This window comes from Theropithecus gelada, chromosome 2, assembly GCF_003255815.1.
Source record: "Theropithecus gelada isolate Dixy chromosome 2, Tgel_1.0, whole genome shotgun sequence".
NCBI classification, from domain to species: Eukaryota; Metazoa; Chordata; class Mammalia; order Primates; family Cercopithecidae; genus Theropithecus; species Theropithecus gelada.
This window is the reverse complement of record NC_037669.1, coordinates 25,715,029-25,737,621: the sequence shown is the minus strand read 5'-3', so window position 1 is coordinate 25,737,621 and position 22,593 is coordinate 25,715,029. Positions and strand designations below refer to the sequence as shown.

Below are 22,593 nucleotides of genomic sequence, written 5' to 3'. Positions count from 1 at the left end.
ACAGCTTCACTTTCTTAAAGTGGTTTATTTTTCAAGAATAATCTTCTGCTTAATTTTTCATCAGTAAATATTGATTGAGCCATCCACTTGTGATAGATGCCTCCTGACCTCTGGGACCTCATGAGTTCACTGGATGCTGCCAATTAAAGCACTAGTGTCATAACCCATTCCAGTCCAAGCAGGAAGTATAGTGTATTAGTCCGTTTTCACAGTGCCATAAAGATACTACCCAAGACTGGGTAATTTATAAAGAAAAGAGGTTCCATTGACTCATAGTTCTGCGTGGCTGGGGAGACCTCAGAAAACATGCAATCACAGCAGAGGTGAAGGGGAAGCAAGGCACGTCTTACATGGCAGCAGGTGCAAGAGTGAGCAAGTAGGGGAAATGCCAGACATTCATGAAAAACCAGATCTCATGAGCACTCACTATCATGAGAACAGCATGGGGGAACCACCCCCATGATTCAGTCACCTCCCACCAGTTCCTTTCCTAACACGTGGGGATTACAACCCAAAATGAAATTTGAGTGGGGACACAGAGCCAAACCATATCATAACTGCTTAGGCTTTTATTCATATAGCTACATGTCAACAGTGCTATATTTTGCTTTTTTTTTTTCCACTTATTCAAAACTTTGTCTTATACATAGACTTTAACATAATTTTTAGAACAATGAGTCATTCTAAATCTTAGTTACTTAAACTTCCTGATGCTAAGTTCAGGATAGTTTCTGGCTGTCCTGTCACCTTTTATATATGTAACTTAAGCCCCAGTAGATGAAACTTTGATGTTGTGGCATTTTTGAAAAATAAAGTCAAGCTCTCAAAGAGCTATAATAGAAGAGATATTTTACACAATTATACACTTTTACCTGTTTTTGTCAAGAGAATTAATTGTAACAGTTTTTATTTATTTTATCTTAATTGTTCATTTCCTTTTATGTAAAAATCTTCATGAAGATACACCTCAGGATTAACTGCCAAAAAATTACTAGTTTAAAATGAAAATGTCCCCTCTTATTAGCTAAAATGCAAGTTTTATAAACTGTTTTACTTATTTTATAGATTTGCCTGTTTTGTGTTTGCATGGCTGCCAGAGAGCTCAACAACAGTTATCCTTAACTTAGAGTGTCAGGCTAGCATGGGGGTCAGGGCAATGTTCTTCAAGCCTGTTAACTCTCTCTTGACCCTCTTAATACATGGACATATTCTAATTCTGTTCCAAATAATGTTGACATCTCTTACAATAAGTATTTCTAAAAAAAAAAAAACAGGCAACTTTTTTTCTTCCTTTTCCAGTCTTTCATGTCATTTACATGACAAATTTCTAGTCTGGTACCAGATCCTTTATGACTTTTTTTTTTTTGGGGAGGGGGACAGGGTCTCACTCTGTTGCCCAGGCTGGTGTGCAGTGGTGCGATCTCAGTTCACTGCAACCTCTGCCTCCAAGATTCAAGTGATTCTCCTGCCTCCGCCCCCTAAGTAGCTGGGATTATAGGTGTGCAACACTACACTCTGCTAATTTTTTATATTTTTAGTAGAGATGGGGTTTCACCCTGTTTGCCAGGCTAGTCTCAAACTCCTGGCCTTATGTGATCCCCCCGCCTCAGCCTCCCAAAATGCTAGGATTACAGACGTCAGCCACCCAGCGCCTTTATGTCTTTCATTGTGACAATTATTTTGATTCAAATTTAAAGCCATGTATATTAACTTTCCTCCTTTTCAAAAGAAATATTTTAATATTTTAATGCTGTTACATAGTATCATAGAGCATAAAGGTTTTTTTGGCCGATAAATGAGCATTTGAGTATTGTTTTGCAAAGTATTTAATACATTATACTGTCTAAAAAAATGTAAAAGATTCTCGATAGCAGTTCTTCTCCCTAAGAATTGACTTTATTAAGAATATGCTACAAATGCTAAAGTTTAACTCAGTAGTTTTAGAACTATAAAAGGTAAATAAAAGGGACTGCTAAATTTAACCAACTCTGTGAGCATTTTGCTGTTGTTTTCATTGTTCAGTCTGTGAAATCTTAGTCTGGTGTAATGATACATGTTTTCTAAACATTATTGAGATTTGTTCCTGAGGAAATAATTATTTCTAATTAAAGACAAATGATAGGTGTCTTAGGAAAAGAGGTTGAATTTTCTTATGATATTATACTAAGTACCTAATCAAGCCTACACTTTTATTCCAACATTCAGTGCCCTGCACAGTTGGGCCAGGTTCAGCTTTTCAGCCTTATAGCTCATTGACTTCTATATAGTAGTGATTGTCAAACTGCAGTGTCCTATGTCTCTGCAAAAGAGCCTCAGGACTCTTGTAGGATCAAGGGGGCAGGGCAAGCAGAGCCAGGGCTCTCGTTCTTCTTTTATCTCTTTTCCTATTTTAGGCTTTCATACAAGATTTCTTTTGGCAGAATAGTAATGCCTACAGCTGTACATGAGCCATCAATTTTGGACAGGCCAATCATTTCTTAACAAAACCTGAAGTCCTCAACCAAAGCTTTACACTTTTTTGTCTCCAATCCCAAGGCTACCACTAGTGTATATGTGCTTTTTTCCATATTACAAAAAAGTACTTCCTTTTTGCTGGTGAGTTGAAGTAGACACCCCTCTGTCTACTTTGTGCCAGGCCAGGATTCAAGAAACAAAACAAAGGTTGTATTTAAGTCCTTCTCATAACCATAACTAGGTGTGTTTGTGCAGTGCACAAAATACAGTGTTTTGTCAGTCCTTATGCTACCTTTCTTTTGCTGTTTCTCTAACCTGTAATCTCATTTGAAGATCTTATCTGAAGTCACAGTTAAACTCTGAAAGCTAGCCAAATTGACTTTATTAAAGATAAATGAAAGTTTTATTCTTGGATCCAGAAATGCATGAGTAAAATACGAAGAAAATCCAGATCACTAGCAACAATTGTTGAAAAGGTTTTAGGGGTTTTGTTGACTACAGTCTTTATAAAGCATCATCATGATAAGGAAGCTCATGCCATTTGGGACTTGAACTCGCAGAATTCAAATCTGAGGAGTGAAGTCCTCCACAGCGCTCAGCGTTTGTGGAGACCAGGCAGATGTTGAAGCGTTAATGGACTAGAGAAGCGGTTCTCAAATGGTGTTCTCCAGATTCACAACATTAGCATCTCCTGGGGATTTGCTTTAAAATGAAAATTCAAGACTTAATACATCAGAAACCCTGGGAATGGGACCCAGTGGTCACAAGCCTTCCTGGTGATTCTGATGCATATTCAAGTTTGAAATATGCTGGGCTAGGGTATTCTCAAAAGAGTGCAACCAGGATGATAAAGTAAACTAGAGTGGATTAAAAGAACTGAGAATTGGCTCAGAGAAGAGAAGACCTTGGATGTAGATGAGAGTTGTCTTTGGTTATAATATTTGGGAAAGAAGGATTATATTTTTTCCATGTCACTTCAGAAGGTAGGAGTAAGATCAATGGGAAATGTTAAGAATGAAAATTGCGTTCATCCTACAAAGAAGTTTCCTAAATCATTACGAATTGTTCTACCTGAGTGTAGTGAGTTATCTGACACTGGAGGATTTAAACCAATAGTAGATCATTACATACTAAGATAAGAACGTGAGCTAAAGCATGAGGGCAGCAAAGAGGGGAGAACTTTGTTTCACCTAAATGGCTCTTCAAACCTTTTCTAGCAATTAGTTTCTGCTTTGATATACGCTATTAAAATTTGGGGGATAACTGATAAATTTTCCAGGTGGTTTATGGACAGCCAGGGAGGAAATTTGCCATTGTTTTAAATGTTTAATTTTATTTGCCTCTGTTTTTACACTTAGTAAAAATTTGGAAAATATTTCAGATAGTGAAGAAAAAAAAAAAAAATTAAGAAAAACATTCCGGGCCGTGTATGGTGGCTCATGCCTGTAATCCCAGCACTTTGGGAGGCTGAGGCAGGCAGATTGCTTGAGCTCAGGAATTTGAGACCAGCCTGGCCAACATGGCGAACCTCCGACTCTACAAAAATATAAAAATTAGCTGGGTTGGTGGCTCGTGCCTGTAGTCTCAACTACTTGGGAGGACAAGGCAAGAGAACAGCTTGTGCCCAGGAGGCGGAGGTTGCAGTGAGTCAAGATTGCACCAATCCACTCCAGTCTGGGTGACAGAGCAAGACTCTCTCAAAAAAACGAACAAACAAAAAAACCCATACTTCCTCCTACTAAAGATAATCATTGTTATGTATCCTTCTTTATTTTTTTGTTTTTGTTTTTGCCTATGAGTATGTAAGTTCACATTTATGTAAAATTTATTTCTCATAGTACATGCTGTTTATAACCATTTTCCAGTTAATATGTTATGAGCATTATATATAATTATTAAATATTTGTATGCAATATAATTTTTATTGATGTATATTTCATTTCTTTTTTAAGTAGCAAACCATTTCCTCCCAGGGTTCCCTTAGTTTTTTATAATCTCCCAAATAAGTATTAAATTTTCAGTTTTGCAGTGCTATACTATAAATCACAGGCAGTACTACTTTGCTTTTTAGAACACATTAATATCTTTGTATGTATCCATTTATTTCTCAAACACTTATTACTATATAAATGATAAATTGGCTGTGATAATTTCAGTTTGTTTTAATCCTGTGGATATAATATTTTTCTGTAGTTTTGGAAGTTTTGAAGAATTTATTTTAGAAAAGCATTATTACTTTACAAAATTTTCTTTTCGGGGACAACTGGTAATTACTGTACTCTGTGTAGCAATTGTGTTATATCTAATGTCTTTCCCTTTAAAGCCTGAATGCTTCCAACTTTATAATTTGCTTTAGAGAGCCCAGTTTACCCTATGGCTGACAAATAGCAAACTTAGGATATGATGCAAGATAGAAATGATAATGATTCAAAATAGAACCGTAAGCAGGTATTTTTGCTATTTATAATAATATTTTGAGTGTATCTAGTACTTTTAAAATAATATAGTTTAATGGAAGAATATAGTAGAGTGGTATATTTTGTAGTCTATCTATTTATGGCTCTGAAATGTCTCCAGAGTGTACTTTTTAACCTTAAATAGATGATTAGAAATAGCATTAAGTGTATTTGACAAGCCTATAAATTTCCCGTAAAGAAATAAGCAAGTGTATGTATTGTAAATACATTTAATAACATTTAATGTTATATCAGGGGCATTTAGAGTCTACAAGAACCTGAAGTAAATTTTATGAAATATCTAGTTTTTGAAATTTGGGAGATTTCAAAATTTATGCTGAAATCACTGTATTTGTTTCCTTTGGTTTCTCTAACAAACCGAAAGATCAACATTTGTCTCATGTGATTTATCTTCTCATTCCTTCCTAAAAATATTTCTGGGAAAATAATGGAGCTGGCCGGGCGCGGTGGCTCAAGCCTGTAATCCCAGCACTTTGGGAGGCCGAGACAGGCGGATCACGAGGTCAGGAGATCGAGACCATCCTGGCTAGCACAGTGAAACCCCGTCTCTACTAAAAAATACAAAAAATTAGCCGGGCGAGGTGGCGGGCGCCTGTAGTCCCAGCTACTCGGGAGGCTGAGCAGGAGAATGGCGGGAACCCGGGAGGCGGAGCTTGCAGTGAGCTGAGATCCGGCCACTGCACTCCAGCCCGGGGGACAGAGCGAGACCCCGTCTCAAAAAAAAAAAAAAAAAAAAAAAAAAAAAAAAAAAAAAAAAAAAAAAAGAAAATAATGGAGCTGGACCATCAATTCTTCAAATAGTGAAAACTCAAAATCTAAGAGTTATTTTAATCTTGAAATTAATGAAAACAAATTAAAGAACCTTGTCTAAGTCAGAAAGTCCTCAGCAAAGCTGGTGATAATTATTATACTGCAAAAAAAGGTGAAAAGATAATGGCTTCAAATCCTGCCTTACATTATCCAGTCAAAACCTAATATAAAAATAGGCAATATTTAAGCATATGTTTTCATCTTAAATAATCAAATACTTACATATTATTAATGTCTAATGGGAGTGGAAGTTAAAACAGTGAAATTCAATCAGGTCTTCTTTAATATTTACAATTTTTGCTTTACATTAGCAATTCAGGTTTCACTGATTTTGAATTTGTGAACAATCTGAATTTGTGTGGATTTATTTGTGGTAGTTAAAAGTAAATATTAAGTGCAAGCTATTTGCCAAGAGTGTTCTAGGTGCTATGTTTGAATTAGGAGGTAGAATTCAAACATGAGGAGTAAGACAAGATCCCGGAGATCCCTGTTCTCAGAAGAATTGATGGTGCTTTCAGAGATACCGACAACATAAAAGTACTATGAGAGGAAAGCAGCAGAGCCTCAGGTGGCAATGATAGTTAGATAAATTATTAGTGAACCGAGGTTTTCAGATATAATGTTCTTCTACTCAAAAAGGGAATCAATTCTCTAAGAATTTAAACCCATGTAATACTTTGAATGTTAAACCAGTTGGATTTATGGTGTTAATGATTTAATACAGCAACATTGACAAAATCTCTTTTTCTCCCTTTAGTTCCAGTTAGTAAATATCATATTTTTTACTATTTCAGATGCCCTGTCTCTGACTGCCAAGGTGGTAAATTATCACATTTTACTGTATATTCAAATGTTAATTACTAAATGGCATAATTTTAACAATTAAATTGACTATTTTGTGAGCCAACTAACAACAATGATGTTAAGCATAGAATGCCCAATGTAAAATAAGCACCTTGTATGTACAGAAGATTTTACACAACTTCATTTAATCCACACACATCCAGAGTTTCAGGTCTGTTTTACAAATCTTGTGTGCCCAGTGCCTAGAGAGATCAAGTAATTTGATAATACTCTTACAGGGAGGATCCAAACCCATGGTTTTATGTTTGTTTTGTTTGTTTTTTGCTTTTACTTTAGAACTTCTATATTGTACAGGTTGGATTGGGACAGAAAATGAAATTTAGAAACTCTTTTTACTGTCAACAATCTTATAATTAAACAAGATATCTGCAAAATATAAATATAAAACAAGTAGTCTGTATTTTCTGGAAATAAATGTGAAGAGCATATTTTAAGCAAGTGATGAAGAAATTTGAAAATATGCAGGCAGTAAAAAATGGTTAATATCAGTCATGAACTTAATTTTCTAATTTATTTTTGAAAGCCATAATCTTCATGAAATAATTCTAGAATTTTTTTCTTCAGCCAGTCAACAGAGATCATCCTTTTAATTTGAAATTTGTTTTTATTTTTAAGATCCCTTTGTTGATCTAGCAAGTGGCCAAGTTCCTTTGCCTCCCGCTAGAAGGTTACCAGGTGAAAATATCAAAACTAACAGAACATCACAGGACTATGATCAGCTTCCTTCGTGTTCAGGTGAGTTGGCTAATAACAGTAACAATAATCCCTTATTGTTACATAGTGCTTTTATGCTTTTCAGAGCACCTTCTTATTCATTATATAATTTAATGAATGTTGTCCACCTAAGAAAGTATTTTGATCATCTTTGCATTCTGCTTATGAAGCTTGCATTGTGAGAGGAATGGCTACAAAACTGCCTCATGGAAAAGAAAAATATCAAGCTTAATATTATCTTTGATCACTCAGTGGAGCCACTTCGTTGATTCAGAATGTATTCATTATCTAACTTTCATTTTGTCTTAGATTTGGGAAATGGGGAAAATCTCTTTGTACATTGAAATGCTGTTTTATGGAAATCTCTGTGGAATTAATACTGGCACCAAACTCTTCATTTTCTTAGCTTATTTAGGCCTCCAACCAGTGTTCCACTGACAGCCATCAAATAGAAGGATGTACCATTTTCATAAATACAAGTCATACTCATAACTATTAATAACAGAATGCTGCTTCTTTGCTTTTCGAGGAGGCTTTCCCTGAACATATCTAAGTAGACCCTATCTTCTCCCGTCATTTTCTTTCCTTTTTTGCTTTTTCTTCATAGCACCCATCACTACCTAAAATTTTGTTATTCAAAATTCATTTGCTTGACTGTTGGTTATCTTTCTCGTCTGCTCAAGTATTAACACTTTGAAGATAAGAATGTTGTTTGGTTCACTGCTTGTCCTAGTCAGTTCAGGCTATTATAACAGAATACCATAGATTGGATCGCCTAAACGGCAAACATATATGTCTCACAGTTCTGGAAGCTGGGAAGTCCAAGATCCAAGAAGTACCAACATTCAGTGTCTAGTGAGGACCCTCTTCCGGGTTCATAGATAACTGCCTTCATACTGTGTCCTCACAAGGGCAAGGGAGTACTCTGGGATCTGTTTTGTAAGGAAACCAATCCCTTTCATGAGGGCTTCACCTGCATAATCTAATCATCTCCCAAAGGCCTACTGAGGTGTCCAACAGAGTGCCGAGCATGTGTTTCTTAGATGGATAGTTGGGGATGATGGATGGATGGATGGATGGATGGATGGATGGATGGATGGATGGATGGATGGATGGATGGATGGATGGATGGATGGATTTGAGTGGACAACTAGGCAAAAGGAGGGAAGAATAGCCGATGTCTGTATTAAACTCAACACACATATCTGATAAGCACTATTTTTGTCTCATATTTGTGAATATCAGAAGTTTTCCTATATGAACTTTTGTCTTATTTCAAAATTTTTTTAAGCTAAAACCTCAGTTGATAGCAGATTTGCTAATAGTAATAGCAATACATTCTGAAACTTCTGAATCAAGATAATTAATGAGCTGTTTTAAGAATTGTCAGTATGGTAGTTCTTATATGCTCGATGCCATGCTTGGGAGATGCAGAAATCCCTGTGTAGTTTTATATGTTTAAATGCTTGCATATAACTCAGGAAAGCATAGAAAATCTTTTTAATCTTTTCAAATTTTGTCCGGTGTTCTCTTACCAGTTTGTTTCTAGTCATTCTAGGGTTTCATATATATCCATGATTAGCCTGAAATTCCAGTCAAAATAATTTGATGACAAAACATGAAAATCAAGAAAGAAAGACAGTATCTGACAGCTTCTGTATAACATAAGGAAGCATTTTTTTTTTTTAAGAAAATAGCATTAAAATATAACTTCAAGCAAAGTGCTATGACTGATTTAAAATAACATATTCAGTACCACCAGCTCCGGATTAAAAGAAACGTACACTTTAGTTATGGGAAAAGTTGTGGCCAAAACACAGTGTTTTCACAGCTTCTTTACAGTTTGCTGCATAATAAGTGGGTGTTGTAGAGCCCAGAGGAACATCATTCACATATATTATTTCAAGCAGTGTGAATCCCGATTAGCATTACACTAGAAATGTCTGGAAGAACTTCAAATCACAAACCTTGTTGAAATATCCCCGAATAGCCATTTGCCAGAAGCCTGAACTGGTTTTTACCTAAGTAATAAAAGGATCCTGACTATTACTCTGAGGGCCCCAGCTAGCTGTGACATCAAATATTTCAGTCTACTCCCTAAATTCTCTTTACAAACACAGTCAACCACAGAAAATAAGATACTTTTTTCCAACAGATGTTTGTTTACATGAAGCTCACAGGCCTACCAGGCTGTTGACTAGTTTATTTCACATCAGCAGAGAGACTGAGCTTGCCTTCTAGATGAGGTCTTTCCATTCGGCCCTTGAGACTGAATGCATATATGCCTTTAGGATTCTAATAGCTCTTATTTTGCAGTAATTAATCTGTTTTTATTAAGGCCTCTTTAAGATGACCAAATGGGGGTTCTGGTATGACTGCTATACCTTATGAATTCAACTTCTGTTATCACTTATGGCTGTGTAAATAATTGATAGTGACTTATTTATGGATAGGCTTCTATGGAAAGCATATTTCTAAAGAATTTTAAAATGTAGGTTCATTGATTTTAAAATATCTCCCTTGTTTTATCAAAAAAGTATGTCTGCATGTATACGTATGTCTACATATATAAAGAGCCTTTTAAATGTTTATTACACCCAAAGGAAAATATTTTATAGTTTTCAGTGTATAATTGAAATTTAAATATATGAACATATCATAGGTAGCCCAGATATAAGAAGAGCTTACCAGCACATGTTAAATTCACATAGACCTGTATATAGGACAAATATTTTTGCTAATAATATGCTTGTTTCTCTACATGGTTGTATTATTCACATGGGGCTCATGTCTCTTCTATGTGTGAGGTTTTACAAATTTCCCAGTTTGCTTTCCCTTGTTGTAAGACATACTGTACTACAGTTTGAATACCATTCTTTGAAAACTCTAAAAGGCTTGTGTTAATGAAGTGCACCATTCACCCTTGAGGTGATTTTTCATATTGTTAGTATGTAGAAGGAAGTTCAAGGTAACACTTGAAAACAATGCTAGATTTTAGCACAACTCACATGTGTTTGAAACCATTAAAAGACCTTATTGCCAAATAAGCCCATCTCATTATAAAATAAAGGAGATCTCATTACAAAAGGAATTAATTTCAATACTACTATTAGTTTACTAGCTTAAAGGAGAATTGATGGAATAGTGAATAAATTTTATATTAGGACCAAATATTCAATAGTTTATCTCTGTTATGATCTCAGTTGAAAATCATGGCTTCACTTGACACAAGGGTTGTAATTTTAAGGTAGATTATATGTCTTTAAGATTTTCTGTTTCAACCAAGGAAATGGCAATGTTGCGTTCTCCCACAGTTCAGCTACATGAAATACTGGGGCATACAGACAGCTTCAGTTTGAAAGCCAGAGAACCTAGAGTTGTTTTCCTTACAAATCTAATACTAAATAACCATTTTCTGGATATAGTTAAAACAGTATATGTGATTTTTTTATTTGTTTCTAATTTAGTTTATTAAATCATGTCCTTCTATAAGTATTTCTTTTTTTTTTTTTTTTTTTTTTTTTTTGAGATGGAGTCTCACTCTGTTGCACAGGCTGGAGTGCAGTGGCTCAATCTTGGCTCACTGCAACCTCCACCTCCCGGGTTCAAGCTATTCTCGTGCCTCAGCTTCCTGAGTAGCTGGGATTACAGGCACCCACCATCATGCCCAGCTAATTTTTGTATTTTTAGTAGAGACGGAATTTCACCATGTTGGCCAGGCTGGTCTCGAACTCCTCACCTTGTGATCTGCCCACCTCAGCCTCCTAAAGTGCTGGGATTACAGACTTGAGCCACTGCACGCGACCGGCAGTAATTCAACCTTATGGCATAAAAACGAGTCCCAGAATTAACTGATCCAACTTCTGGTAGAATAACAAAGTTATTATAATGTGTTTGAGATTTCTTTTATTCGTTGATCAATTAAATTTATTTATATTTTTTTCTAATTCTGTTATTGTTATAGTTGAGAAGGTCAGTAGTCTAAGAGTTTTGATGTCTGTTCCAAGAATTGTGGCTGTTTTACTAAGTAGATTTAGAAAGTATGTTTCAGATAATATGTACAATATTATTTTATCTAATTAAAATTTGTTAAGTTTGTTAAGCATATACTATAGTCCTGATGCTTTGCTAAGTATCTTAGATACAGATATATAAATTTTATATAAGTTAATATATATAATTGTATTTATATAGTTATACACTAAAATATAAATATTCATCTTATTTTATTTAATAATGTATGTTATCTATTTATAATTATACATTTATATATTTAATATTTTATACAAATATATGGTTACATAATATGGTATATTATACATATAAATATAAACATATTTTTACTGTGTAATATAGAAATAGATATAATTTTATTTCTCATAACCACTCTGAAATAAATATATATATATACACACACACATTTTATTTATATATATATATATTTTTTTTTTTTCGGAGACAGAGTCTCGCTCTGTCACCCAGGCTGGAGCACAGTGGTGCAATCTTGTCTTACTGCAACCTCCACATCCCAGGTTCAAACAATTCTCCTGTCTCAGCCTCCCAAGTAGCTGGGACTACAGGCAATTATTGTATTTTTAGTAGAGATGGAGTTTCACCATTTTAGTCAGGCTGGTCTTGAACTCCTGACCTCAGGTAATCCACTTGCCTCAGCCTCCTAAAGTGCTGGGATTATAGGCATGAGCCAATGAGCACAGCCTGAAATAGATATTGTTAATGTCAATTTATAGAAGAAAGAAAGACACAACAAAGGTTAGTAACTAACTCAAGCTACTGCAGAAAGTATAAGCGTGACAGAATTTAAATCAGTTTCAATTTTTTAAAAATTTGTTAATAAATAAAGTTTATGTTGTGGTCCTATCAGCATGCCAAAATTAAGTTAGAAAAAAATGTACACATGCATGTTACAAGAATTGCTAAACTGAGTTTGGAGACGTTCAGTGGTAAAATCCTGATAATAGTGATGGAATAGTTGTGATGACAAAGAAATGGAGGGTTTTAGAAATAGTAAAACTGTACTAGATATTTCAAAATCAAGATTCTGATTATCTTTCACATGATCTTAGAAAAGCCACCCACTATGTACTTCCTATATTTTTCACATGAGCAAAATCAATCTCTGGTTCTCAGTCTTAGATACTTGTACAGCTGAGGCCTTTAAGAGTATCAGAGGAGATCTGAGACTATTTTGTTGGTGGTGGTAGTTTTTCTATTTATCACATACTATATATACATTGGAAAATAAAAAGAAATTACAGAGAAAATAATCAATAAGAAAAAGCAATCACTTATAACCCTATCAATAAGGAACATTATTGCCATTTTCAAGTGCAACCTTGTAATGTTTTGTCTATGCACATTTCACTTATGATCTCAAGATCAAACTCAATATGTCAATTCTGTCTCAATTCCATTTAAGAGTATTATAAATATTTTACTGCATCATTTTAAAAAATGTCATTTTAAATTATTGTTTGACAGTCCATTATTTTTATGTGCTATCAAATACATTTTTAACATTTTGAAACCATAACAGAAACCCTAACTTTATATACAAGAAAACTTTCACGTTAAATCCCTTTGCTATTGTCTAGATATATAGAAGCTCAGTGTTATACTTATTGTTGAACATGATCCAGTATAATAGAAAATGGGAAAATGTATTCATCAATACAATAGCATTTGCTTATTAGACACATCTTTCAAAATATAGACAAAAAGAAAACTCAACCCAATCTTTATAGATGAGAGGAGTAATAAAGGCTTTTTGTGGCAAAATAATTGACAGCCACTGAAATGAACTATTCTCAATTCTTTAAATAGAGGTTTTGTAGATATACAGCAGTGTGTCTCACTTAAAAAATTATGGTCTGCCTATGGGTCTTTTGGACACTGCTTTGTTTCGTTTTTTTTTTTTCCTAATAAGCTTTCTGTCCCCAGGAAAAATGACAGTTTAATACCACAGATGTGCTTAGTAGACATAGAGATAGAGATATATCTGTATGTACTATGGCTCTTGGGAAGGCCACAAACCATATTAGCATCTAAAATTGTTTTTTTTTTTTTTTTCATCCCACAAGTTTCAATGATTGCCCCTGCCTAGAATGTATGACCTCGAGTAATCGTTCTAGGTATTATTCCAACCATGTTATGCTAATTCCCATGCCATCCAGTATTGTTCTGTATGTCACTCTGTTGGAGGCTGAAAGAATGAGGGTGGTGGTCAACTCAGTATACCACTGGAGGCTATACGAGTAAACAGCAAACTGTTCTCCTAAAAGAATGTTGGGAAACTGACAAACTGCGTCTGCTGCCCGGAAGGGATGCTGAGGGCAGTCAGACCCAGGCACAAGTGTTGCTTGTGATTAGGCACATCTGAAGCCTGTTAACAATAATGTGAACCTGTGATCAGTCAAGCAGCTGACCAATCATTACCTCCTCCCCCTCCCTGCTTTTTCTACCCAATAAATACAAAGGGCTGTAGAAGCTCAGGGTGCTGCCTTTGCTCACTAGAAGCAGGGAGCTCTCTTCTTCTTCCCCAACCCTTTCCTTAAAACAGTTTCTTTTGGTTTTTTTTTTGTTGTTGTTGTTGTTGTTATCATTTCTGTGTTTATCCCTTTGTTCAGTCTTGTAGTGAGGGACTCAGGCAGTAACAGTAGTAACTGTCCTAATGACAGTCTCACGCAGTAACAGTAGTAACTGTTGTAATGAAGGTCTCCAAGTAGTAACAGCAGTTAACTGTGTAGTGAAGGTCTCAAGTAGTAACAGTAGTAACTCTCCTAATGATGGTCTCAAGTAGTAACAGTAGTAACTGTTGCAGTGATGGTCTCAAGTCGTAACAGTGGTATAGTAACTGTCTTATTGATGATCTGCCACATCACTCTGTTCTTTTACATGCTCAGAAAAGGAAAGCTGAATCAAAATTTACTCCGAAACCAGGGCTTCTCAAATCTTTCTTTCTCAAAGAAGAGTTTACAGTGAACAACAAAGGACTGGGGCATTAGGTAGAAGAGGTCAATATTTAGTTTTTTAGTGCAAGACATTGTTTCAAAGTCTGTTTTATCTCAAAAATTTGTGCAAACTTTGTATTTTACTCCTTAGTGTATCTGTATTCATTTCAGTGCTTTAAAATATTAATGACCTTATATCCTTTAATAAAATTGGTACCCCAGAAGATGTACTACTTATATCCTGTGGCTCACATTCTTGTACTTATTTTGATACTGCTGTAATTAGTCGTAAGAGTTCAAAAATACCATGAACATGGATGTTAGCACTAGAACAAACATGCTCTTCCAAAATAACTATTTTTAAGGATGATGTGTATTCAGGTACAGAAATTCCATAGGGTTGATAAAATTTATAGTTATTTCAATGTGCTCCCAAACTGCAATATAATAACTTTTAGGGGAACAGAAGATAGTTTCGTCTTCATTTCATTGCTTCCTTCCACTATCCTACACATTTGAAAGTGCTAAAGTAAATGAGGACCTGGTGTAATCCACTTTTAGATACTGTGAAAAAGAAAAGTGGAGAAAGTGAAGGCTGTGTCTGAGCTTTGGGAAGAGACAGAGTGATTGGTTCTAAGCAATTTGCTTTTATGGTCAATGAGGAAATGATCCCCTTTTTAACAACTAGTAGTTCAGGTTGCACCAGATCTTGCTTTTTAATATTCTTCTAGAAGGCTTTCTCTAGAATCAGACACTCACAACAAAACTTCTTTCATACTTCTCTGGCATTCCTGTTAATTTATAGTAATTGCTGGTCTATAGCATTTGAGTATAGCACTTGTCATTATAAACATTAATTCATTGTTCTTTATTTTTAATGGTCTCCTCAGTCCATATACTGTATATTACATTAATTCTCATACTACCTGATTGAAAAGGGATAAATAATACCTCTAAACACAGATATATAAAAGTAGATTTGGACAATGAGAATTGTGAAAGTAAATTGCTTAGCCCAAGATCTTAGGGGCCAAACTGAGATTTAAGATTTAATTGCCATTATACTATTTATTAGAGGCATTGCTGGCTGTCATGAATACTATTATTCATCCCACTTGTATACACAGCTGTTCTTTTCAAACATGCCTGGCATTCGTGTGCACATCTCAGTATCCTGGACAGACAAAATAACTATTAAAAATCTCTTAGAAAATTACCTGTAGAAAACAAGTTAATTGTTTTCTAAGTCTAGGTACTTTTGTATCAAAGTCTAGGTACTTTTCTCATCTAAAAGTGTCTCAGGAGACATGATTTAAATGTATGAATTTTTTGGTAATTGATTAAAGGAAAGCTTTCAATAATTTCTTTTTTTTTTTTTTTTTTTTTTTTTTTTTTGAGGCGGAGTCTCGCTCTGTTGCCCAGGCTGGAGTGCAGTGGCGCGATCTCGGCTCACTGCAAGCTCCGCCTCCCGGGTTTACACCATTCTCCTGCCTCAGCCTCCCGAGTAGCTGGGACTACAGGCGCCGCCACTACGCCCGGCTAATTTTTTGTATTTTTAGTAGAGACGGGGTTTCACTGTGTTAGCCAGGATGGTCTCGATCTCCTGACCTCGTGATCCGCCCGTCTCGGCCTCCCAAAGTGCTGGGATTACAGGCTTGAGCCACCGCGCCCGGCGCTTTCAATAATTTCTAATAGTTTTTGAAAATGGTTAAAAGCAAAACACAATTTATTGTCCATTCCTTTATGATATAATGAAAATACTTAACAGGAAAATAAATGGAACTACAAAACATACTAAGAGATGCAATTTAGCAGACGATAATAGTTTGAGATGTTTAATTACAGATCCAAGAAACAGTATAGATATTAGCAAGGACCAGAAATTATATGTTCTTACATATGGGCATACTTTAATATACATTGTCTACAGCTATAATGTTTTTTAAAATTGGACATTTTGTTACAAAAAAGGAATAATTTAAAATAAGACTGTCATCATGGCCAGGCATGGTGGCTCACGCCTATAATTTTAGCACTTTGGGAGGCCAAGATGGAAGGATTGCTTGAGGACAGGAGTTCGAGACCAGCCTGGTCAACATAATGAGACTTCATCTCATTAAAAAAAAAAAGACATACTATTTTTGGAAACAGTGCTTTTATCCTAGAGGCTTTGTTTTATATATGTTATATTGATATTGCTAGAATTGTATATAGGGTGATATTTTTACAAGTTACCTTCTCATGGAAAAATACACGTCTTTTGATTTAGAAAGGAAAAATATTAAATAATACATTAGATTAGCTTTTATTATTTAAATTTATTATTATTGAAAATATCCGCTTACAGTATCTCCTGAAGCCATTGGGAAAGTTGCTGAGGCAGCAGAAGTGGGGAGACAAGATGGGAACATTAAGTACGAGACATTTGGCTTTTAACCTCAGATCACCATTCACTTAACTGTGTCCTTGAATTTGTTGTTTGGCATTTGTCAGTGGTCTAGGAGAAAGATATTAAATATTGTTGTCTAGATAGTCTTCAATCCATAAGTGTATTTCATGACATAAAGCTGACATTTTAAAATGTATATCTGGACCAGGCACAGTGGTTCATTCCTTTAATCCCAGCACTTTGGAAGGCCAAGGTAGGTGGATCACTTGAGGTCAAGAGTTCAAGACCAGTCTGATCAATATGGTGAAACCCTGTCTCTACTAAAAAAATACAAAATTAACCAGGCCTTGTGGCGCACGCCTGTAATCCCAGCTACCTGGCAGTCTGAGGCAGAAGAATTGCTTGAACTCGGGAGGTAGAGGTTGCAGTGAGCCGAGACTGCGCCATTGCACCCCAGCCTGGGCAACAAGAGCAAAACTCCATCTCAAAAAAAAAACAAAAAACAAAAAACAAAATGTATACATGCATATGTATAGTGTGTGTGTATATTTTTTGTCTAGGCTTTTGAGATAAAGTGCTATACATAACTAGGAAATACATGATGAAAGCGCCCTGTCAAGTTAGCTAGCCCATGACCTGGGACCTTTTTTTTTTCCTTAAGGTTACTGTCCATTCATGGGTACCAGTGTCATTGGTTTAAACTGGAGGCTGTATTATCACCAAGGGACTGATCTAGAACCCAATTCTCTACTCCTAATATTTGTTCTAGGTTTGCTCGTTCTTGAGCAAAACTTCTTACATTGCAATCTGTATAAAGTGTTGGAGCAAAGCACTGAGTTTCCTTCTGTTCGACCTATTGACTACAGTAGAGTCAAAGCATCTACTATTTTGTTGTTGTTTTTTTTTCCTCCTAGCATCAGTAAGGCACAGATTATTAACTTGAAAAATCAGCCAGGAAGATGCTACAGAGCATCTGTTTTAGAGCAGTTCTGCTGTGACATGGATGGGACTCAGGACCTGTGGGAATGGTCTGCCATGGATATCTGTGAGCTTGTAAACATAGTTTCCTCTCATAGAAACCTCGCAAGATTGTTCCTCTGGAGAACCATCAACCAAAGCCTGTGCTGTAGTAGAACGTGAACTATATTGCTAAACAAAGTGAAAGCCTTCCTTTTTTAGATAGTTATTTTGATTATTTTTTTCTTTCTCTCTCTCTGACTACATATGGCCTGAAGAATAAAATGTGGAATAGAGAAGGAAATGTGTAAATTTCTCAGTGGAACTACCAACACACTGTACCTTAATTTTCTCTTGTTCAAAATGAGGATAATACTACCTATCCCACAATAGTATGGAAAAATTGAAAAAGAAAGTTTTATTTGTAAAGAAAACAAGAAATAATATTTCCATAGGAAATGAGATAATGCTGTTATGTTGTCTTGCCTTCATTTTTATCTCTGTCTAAATGGTATGTCTCTTTAAAAATCTACACAGATGGTTCACAAGCACCAGCCAGACCCCCTAAACCACGACCCCGCAGGACTGCACCAGAAATTCACCACAGAAAACCCCATGGGCCTGAGGCGGCATTGGAAAATGTCGATGCAAAAATTGCAAAACTCATGGGAGAGGGTTATGCCTTTGAAGAGGTGAAGAGAGCCTTAGAGATAGCCCAGAATAATGTCGAAGTTGCCCGGAGCATCCTGCGAGAATTTGCCTTCCCTCCTCCAGTATCCCCACGTCTAAATCTATAGCAACCAGAACTGTAGACACCAAAATGGAAAGCAATCGACATATTCCAGGAGTGTGGAAATGAGAGAACTGAGATGGAATTCAAGAGAGAAGTGTCTCCTCCTCATGTAGCAGCTTGAGAAGAGGCTTGGGAGTGCAGCTTCTCAAAGGAGACCGATGCTTGCTCAGGATGTCAACTGCTGTGGCTTCCTTGTTTTTGCTAGCCATATTTTTAAATCAGGGTTGAACTGACAAAAATAATTTAAAGACGTTTACTTCCCTTGAACTTTGAACCTGTGAAATGCTTTTCCTTGTTTACAATTTGGCAAAGTTGCAGTTTGTTCTTGTTTTTAGTTTAGTTTTGTTTTGGGTTTTTGATACCTGTACTGTGTTCTTCACAGACCCTTTGTAGCGTGGTCAGGTCTGCTGTAACATTTCCCACCAGCTCTCTTGCTGTCCACATCAACAGTTAAATCATTTATTCATTTGGCTCTCTACCATCCCCAGGCCCTTCCCAGGTCCAGTTCCATTTCTCCCATTCACAAGATGCTTTAAAGGTTCTGATTTTCAACTGATCAAACTAATGCAAAAAAAAAAAAATTATGTGTTCTTCACTACTGAGTTTCTTCTTTGGAAACCATCACTATTGAGAGATTGGGAAAACCTGAATGTATAGAGCATTTATTTGTCAATAAACTGCCTTTTGTAAGGGGTTTTCACATAACATCAAGGAGCTTCCCTTTTTAGTTTAAGCTTTGTGACCTTTAATCCTCCATATTCTCATGTCTGTCATCCCGGGGTATCACAACTGTAAAAATCTGCAATATTGGAAAGCAGCTACTACAGATGTGGAAGATGTAACACTTGTATAAGACAGTGCTGTACTGAAGTTATATAACAAGGTCCTCTGATACTTATGCCTACATTACTTTGAGGGATGCTGAATGAGAGGGCACTCTCCCTGAAATATATTAATAATTCTCAGATAAAATTATGGGCATACCTTTTCTGAAATGGAATTAGAGTTCATTTCCCATTTGAGTGATTACATTCTAGCTCCTGAGAGCTGTGGGAACCAGTTCATACTGCAGTGGAAACGTTAACTCTTTGATGCACTGTTAAGTGTCAAGGCTACTGTGGCGATGTTTTTTGCAAAGTTCTCAGTAATTTCCTCTCTGCAATCAAATTAGAGGTCATATTTAATTTGCAGATTCTCTCGTTCATTGCTCCACACTGCTCTATCAAATCAGGTGAAAAAAATTGATACAGTTTTGCCTTTTTTACAAAATGGTGGTTGGTTCTTCAGACACCATGTTATTACTCTTAATAAATCTACAGCTATTTATTGAGCATCTGTGATGTGCTTGGTGCTGTTAGGCACTGTGTTTTTAAAGCACAAACTCTCAAAAGCTGATTCCAGCGTAATGTTTTATTTTTGTTTTTCTGTATTTTTAATGACAAAGTCTGTCTGATAAGACAAAGCCTGGAAAGTTTCCCCCAAAGCTTTAGAATTTAGAATTAGCTGTTACTCATTGCTAATGAGAAATTAATGGAGAAATGAGATAAAATCATCTCTGTGTAAATGCTTGAAGCCACAGAAAGTTTTCCAAATACGGACTAATTATGGGTTTGTGCATATTTCTGTGTCTCCTCTTTTCACTTCACACCCACTGCGATATACAAAGATGCATCAGATAGTGAGCCTGCCTTCAGGACTTGGAAGGACATGACTGAACATCTAGTAGATCTGGTGGAAATTAATGTTATACAAAAGACATGTAGACTAAGTTGACCCTGGGAGAGGAGGTAATGCATTCCTTTGCAAAGTGACATGTGCCTTTTTTTTTTTTTTTTTTTTTTTTGACCGTCTTGCTTTCATGGTATGAGATGAGAACTCACAGGCCTTGGGTAATTTCTGCTTTTGTATGAATTTTTTCAGATGGTTCTGAGCTGGTTATGTCCCTGGAGGGGAATTTTTCATCTGCCTTAGATGTTCTTCCCATAAGTAGGTATATGAGCGAAGTTTCTTACACTTTTAAAATTGTATTGGCACGTTTTCTTTTGCTTTATGAACCCCTGTTTTTTGTCATTGTGATTTTTCACTTGTTTTAACAGTTTCAGATGTCACCTTGGAGTAGCACAGTTTATTTTGGCCTTTTTATGATTGCTGCTGATAGGTACAGTCTAAAAGCCAAAAGTTGCCACTTCATTGTGATAACATTGTTATAACATTCCTAATAGATTAGAGAATGATGTAAAATAAGAATGTTAGAAAACAGCACATTCACATTCCGTTTATAAATAATATTTGAAAATTTCCAGTGAGAATTAAAAAAGAAGGACTGGTGATGATATAGCAAACTTGGACCTGAAATTTGTGGGAGAGATATCTATTTTGCAGAGAAAATTTACCAGCCTCCACCAAAATCTCTGCATCTTGTACTCAATAGCAACCATTAGTATTGTCATTTGAAAAGAATGAATCAAAAATTCATACAGAATGGAATAAAAAGAGGAAAACTTTCTATTAAACACTGTCAACAAAGACCCATTGCTATCTATCACCTATGAAATTAAACCTAAAAAAAATTTTTTTGAGAAAATAATTAAATGTTTTTTTATTGTAAAAGCGACTGATAGTTGATGTTTGGAAGTGATCCAGACTTTGTTTCACTGTGATTCAAAAAGTTAGACATTCCTTCCATTTCTCAAGATTTGGTAACGCAAATTTTTTTTAAGTCAGCATTTCATATAATTCATAAAATTAAGACAAATTAATTTATTGATATCTGGCCAATGTGAACCCTTCTCCCCCAACCCAAAAATGTTCTGGAGGTAGAAGGACTTATCCTCAATTATATTCCAGTAAATTTATCTCCATAATCTGTTTTTTCCCCTAATGTATGATATACCCTCACCAAATTTTTCTAGAATTGAATAAAAGCAGTTTTTGCTTAACTTGAATTTCCTTCCACAAATACGACCTTCAGCTCTTCCTTCTCCGTTTCCCTTCTGCCCACATTGCAAATAGTCTTCATAATAGAGCCCTCATTGCAACTTAAAAGGGTCCCATTTGTTAACTCAGCATTTCATATACCAAGAACACTTGCAAAGATTTGTTCGTAATGTGAATTTTTTATTTTTCAGTTCCAGAAGCATTTCCTACAGTTTGAACGTTATTTTTTCTCTCGAATTTTCAACTTGAAGCTTTGATTTGCACTGAATTAACTTGGTTAAAATGTTAGTTTCTCTTCAGCTAACAGATTTGAAAGCAAATTACAGTATATTTGAATAATTCAGGTACTGCCTGTTGACCTGGAATTTTAGTGATTCTGGGAAAGTTTTCCAGACAAAGACACCGATAGAGTGAAGGGTTTTTTCCCCAATTACTATTTTATTGTTTTTTAAATGCCTTTTTAAAACTTGTGTAATGTGGCAAAATAGTCACATGTTCCATTAATTTATATTTTCTTCATTCCTTTTCAATTCTGGTTATTATGTAACCTCAACTATTTTATCTGTTCTTTTAAGGTATTTTATAAAATGAACATTAACCAAATGCAGAGTTGGTACTTTATTTTTCAAATGAACACAAAATTTTTAGAGCATTTCTATGTTGTAAGTTTTCTTCTTCATGTCTGATTGAACAGAGTGGTGCAAGGTATACCCATCCTGGGTAATTTAGTTATTAAATACCAAAATCATAATTTTAAGATAGCATAATAGATAAAATTGTCCCTATGTCATAGATTTGAAAGTCAAAGGTGTATCAAGGTTCCAAGTAAGAAATATCATATCTAGGAAATGCTGAAAGTCTTCAGGATGATGTACTATAATATATAATTAATTGATAATTGAGGGTACTGATCAACCGTACCATCTGGTCTTTAAATTCCTCATTTCTTAAATCATTTTTTCACTGATCAGTATATCCTGGGGAGAGAACAACAGAGATAACAATGTTAATAACTGCTTTTATATCAAGAATCATGGCAGAATGTTGTGAAACTAATTGTTACATGCAAAATTCCGTGCATAGTAATAACTGTTACTTCCTGGAGGCACATACCGTGAAATGGGAGATACACATAAGCAAGTAATTCCAATACAAAAATGTTGTGTACAACGTACCACACTGTACTAGAATTAGGTCTGTATGGTAAGTGCTTAAGAACTAATTATTGAG

At 35.4% G+C, this 22,593-nt stretch overlaps 1 protein-coding gene across 22 annotated transcripts in view; it reads left to right on the top strand.

Moving 5' to 3' along the window:
• The window catches only part of CBLB (Cbl proto-oncogene B), a 214,407-nt gene extending 192,442 nt beyond the window's left edge, over positions 1-21,965 (top strand). For 19 of the 22 annotated variants that reach the window (XM_025375667.1, XM_025375676.1, XM_025375677.1 and 16 more), the window contains 2 exons: positions 7,221-7,340; positions 18,171-21,965. In XM_025375667.1, the coding sequence (XP_025231452.1) occupies positions 7,221-7,340; positions 18,171-18,430 (380 nt within the window). In that variant the 3' untranslated portion in view covers positions 18,431-21,965. Of the gene's footprint in view, positions 1-4,777; positions 4,903-6,535; positions 6,562-7,220; positions 7,341-18,170 lie in introns of all 22 variants that reach the window. The other 3 variants (XR_003118095.1, XR_003118094.1, XR_003118093.1) reach the window with 3 other exon arrangements.
• The last annotated feature ends 628 nt before the right edge of the window (positions 21,966-22,593 follow it).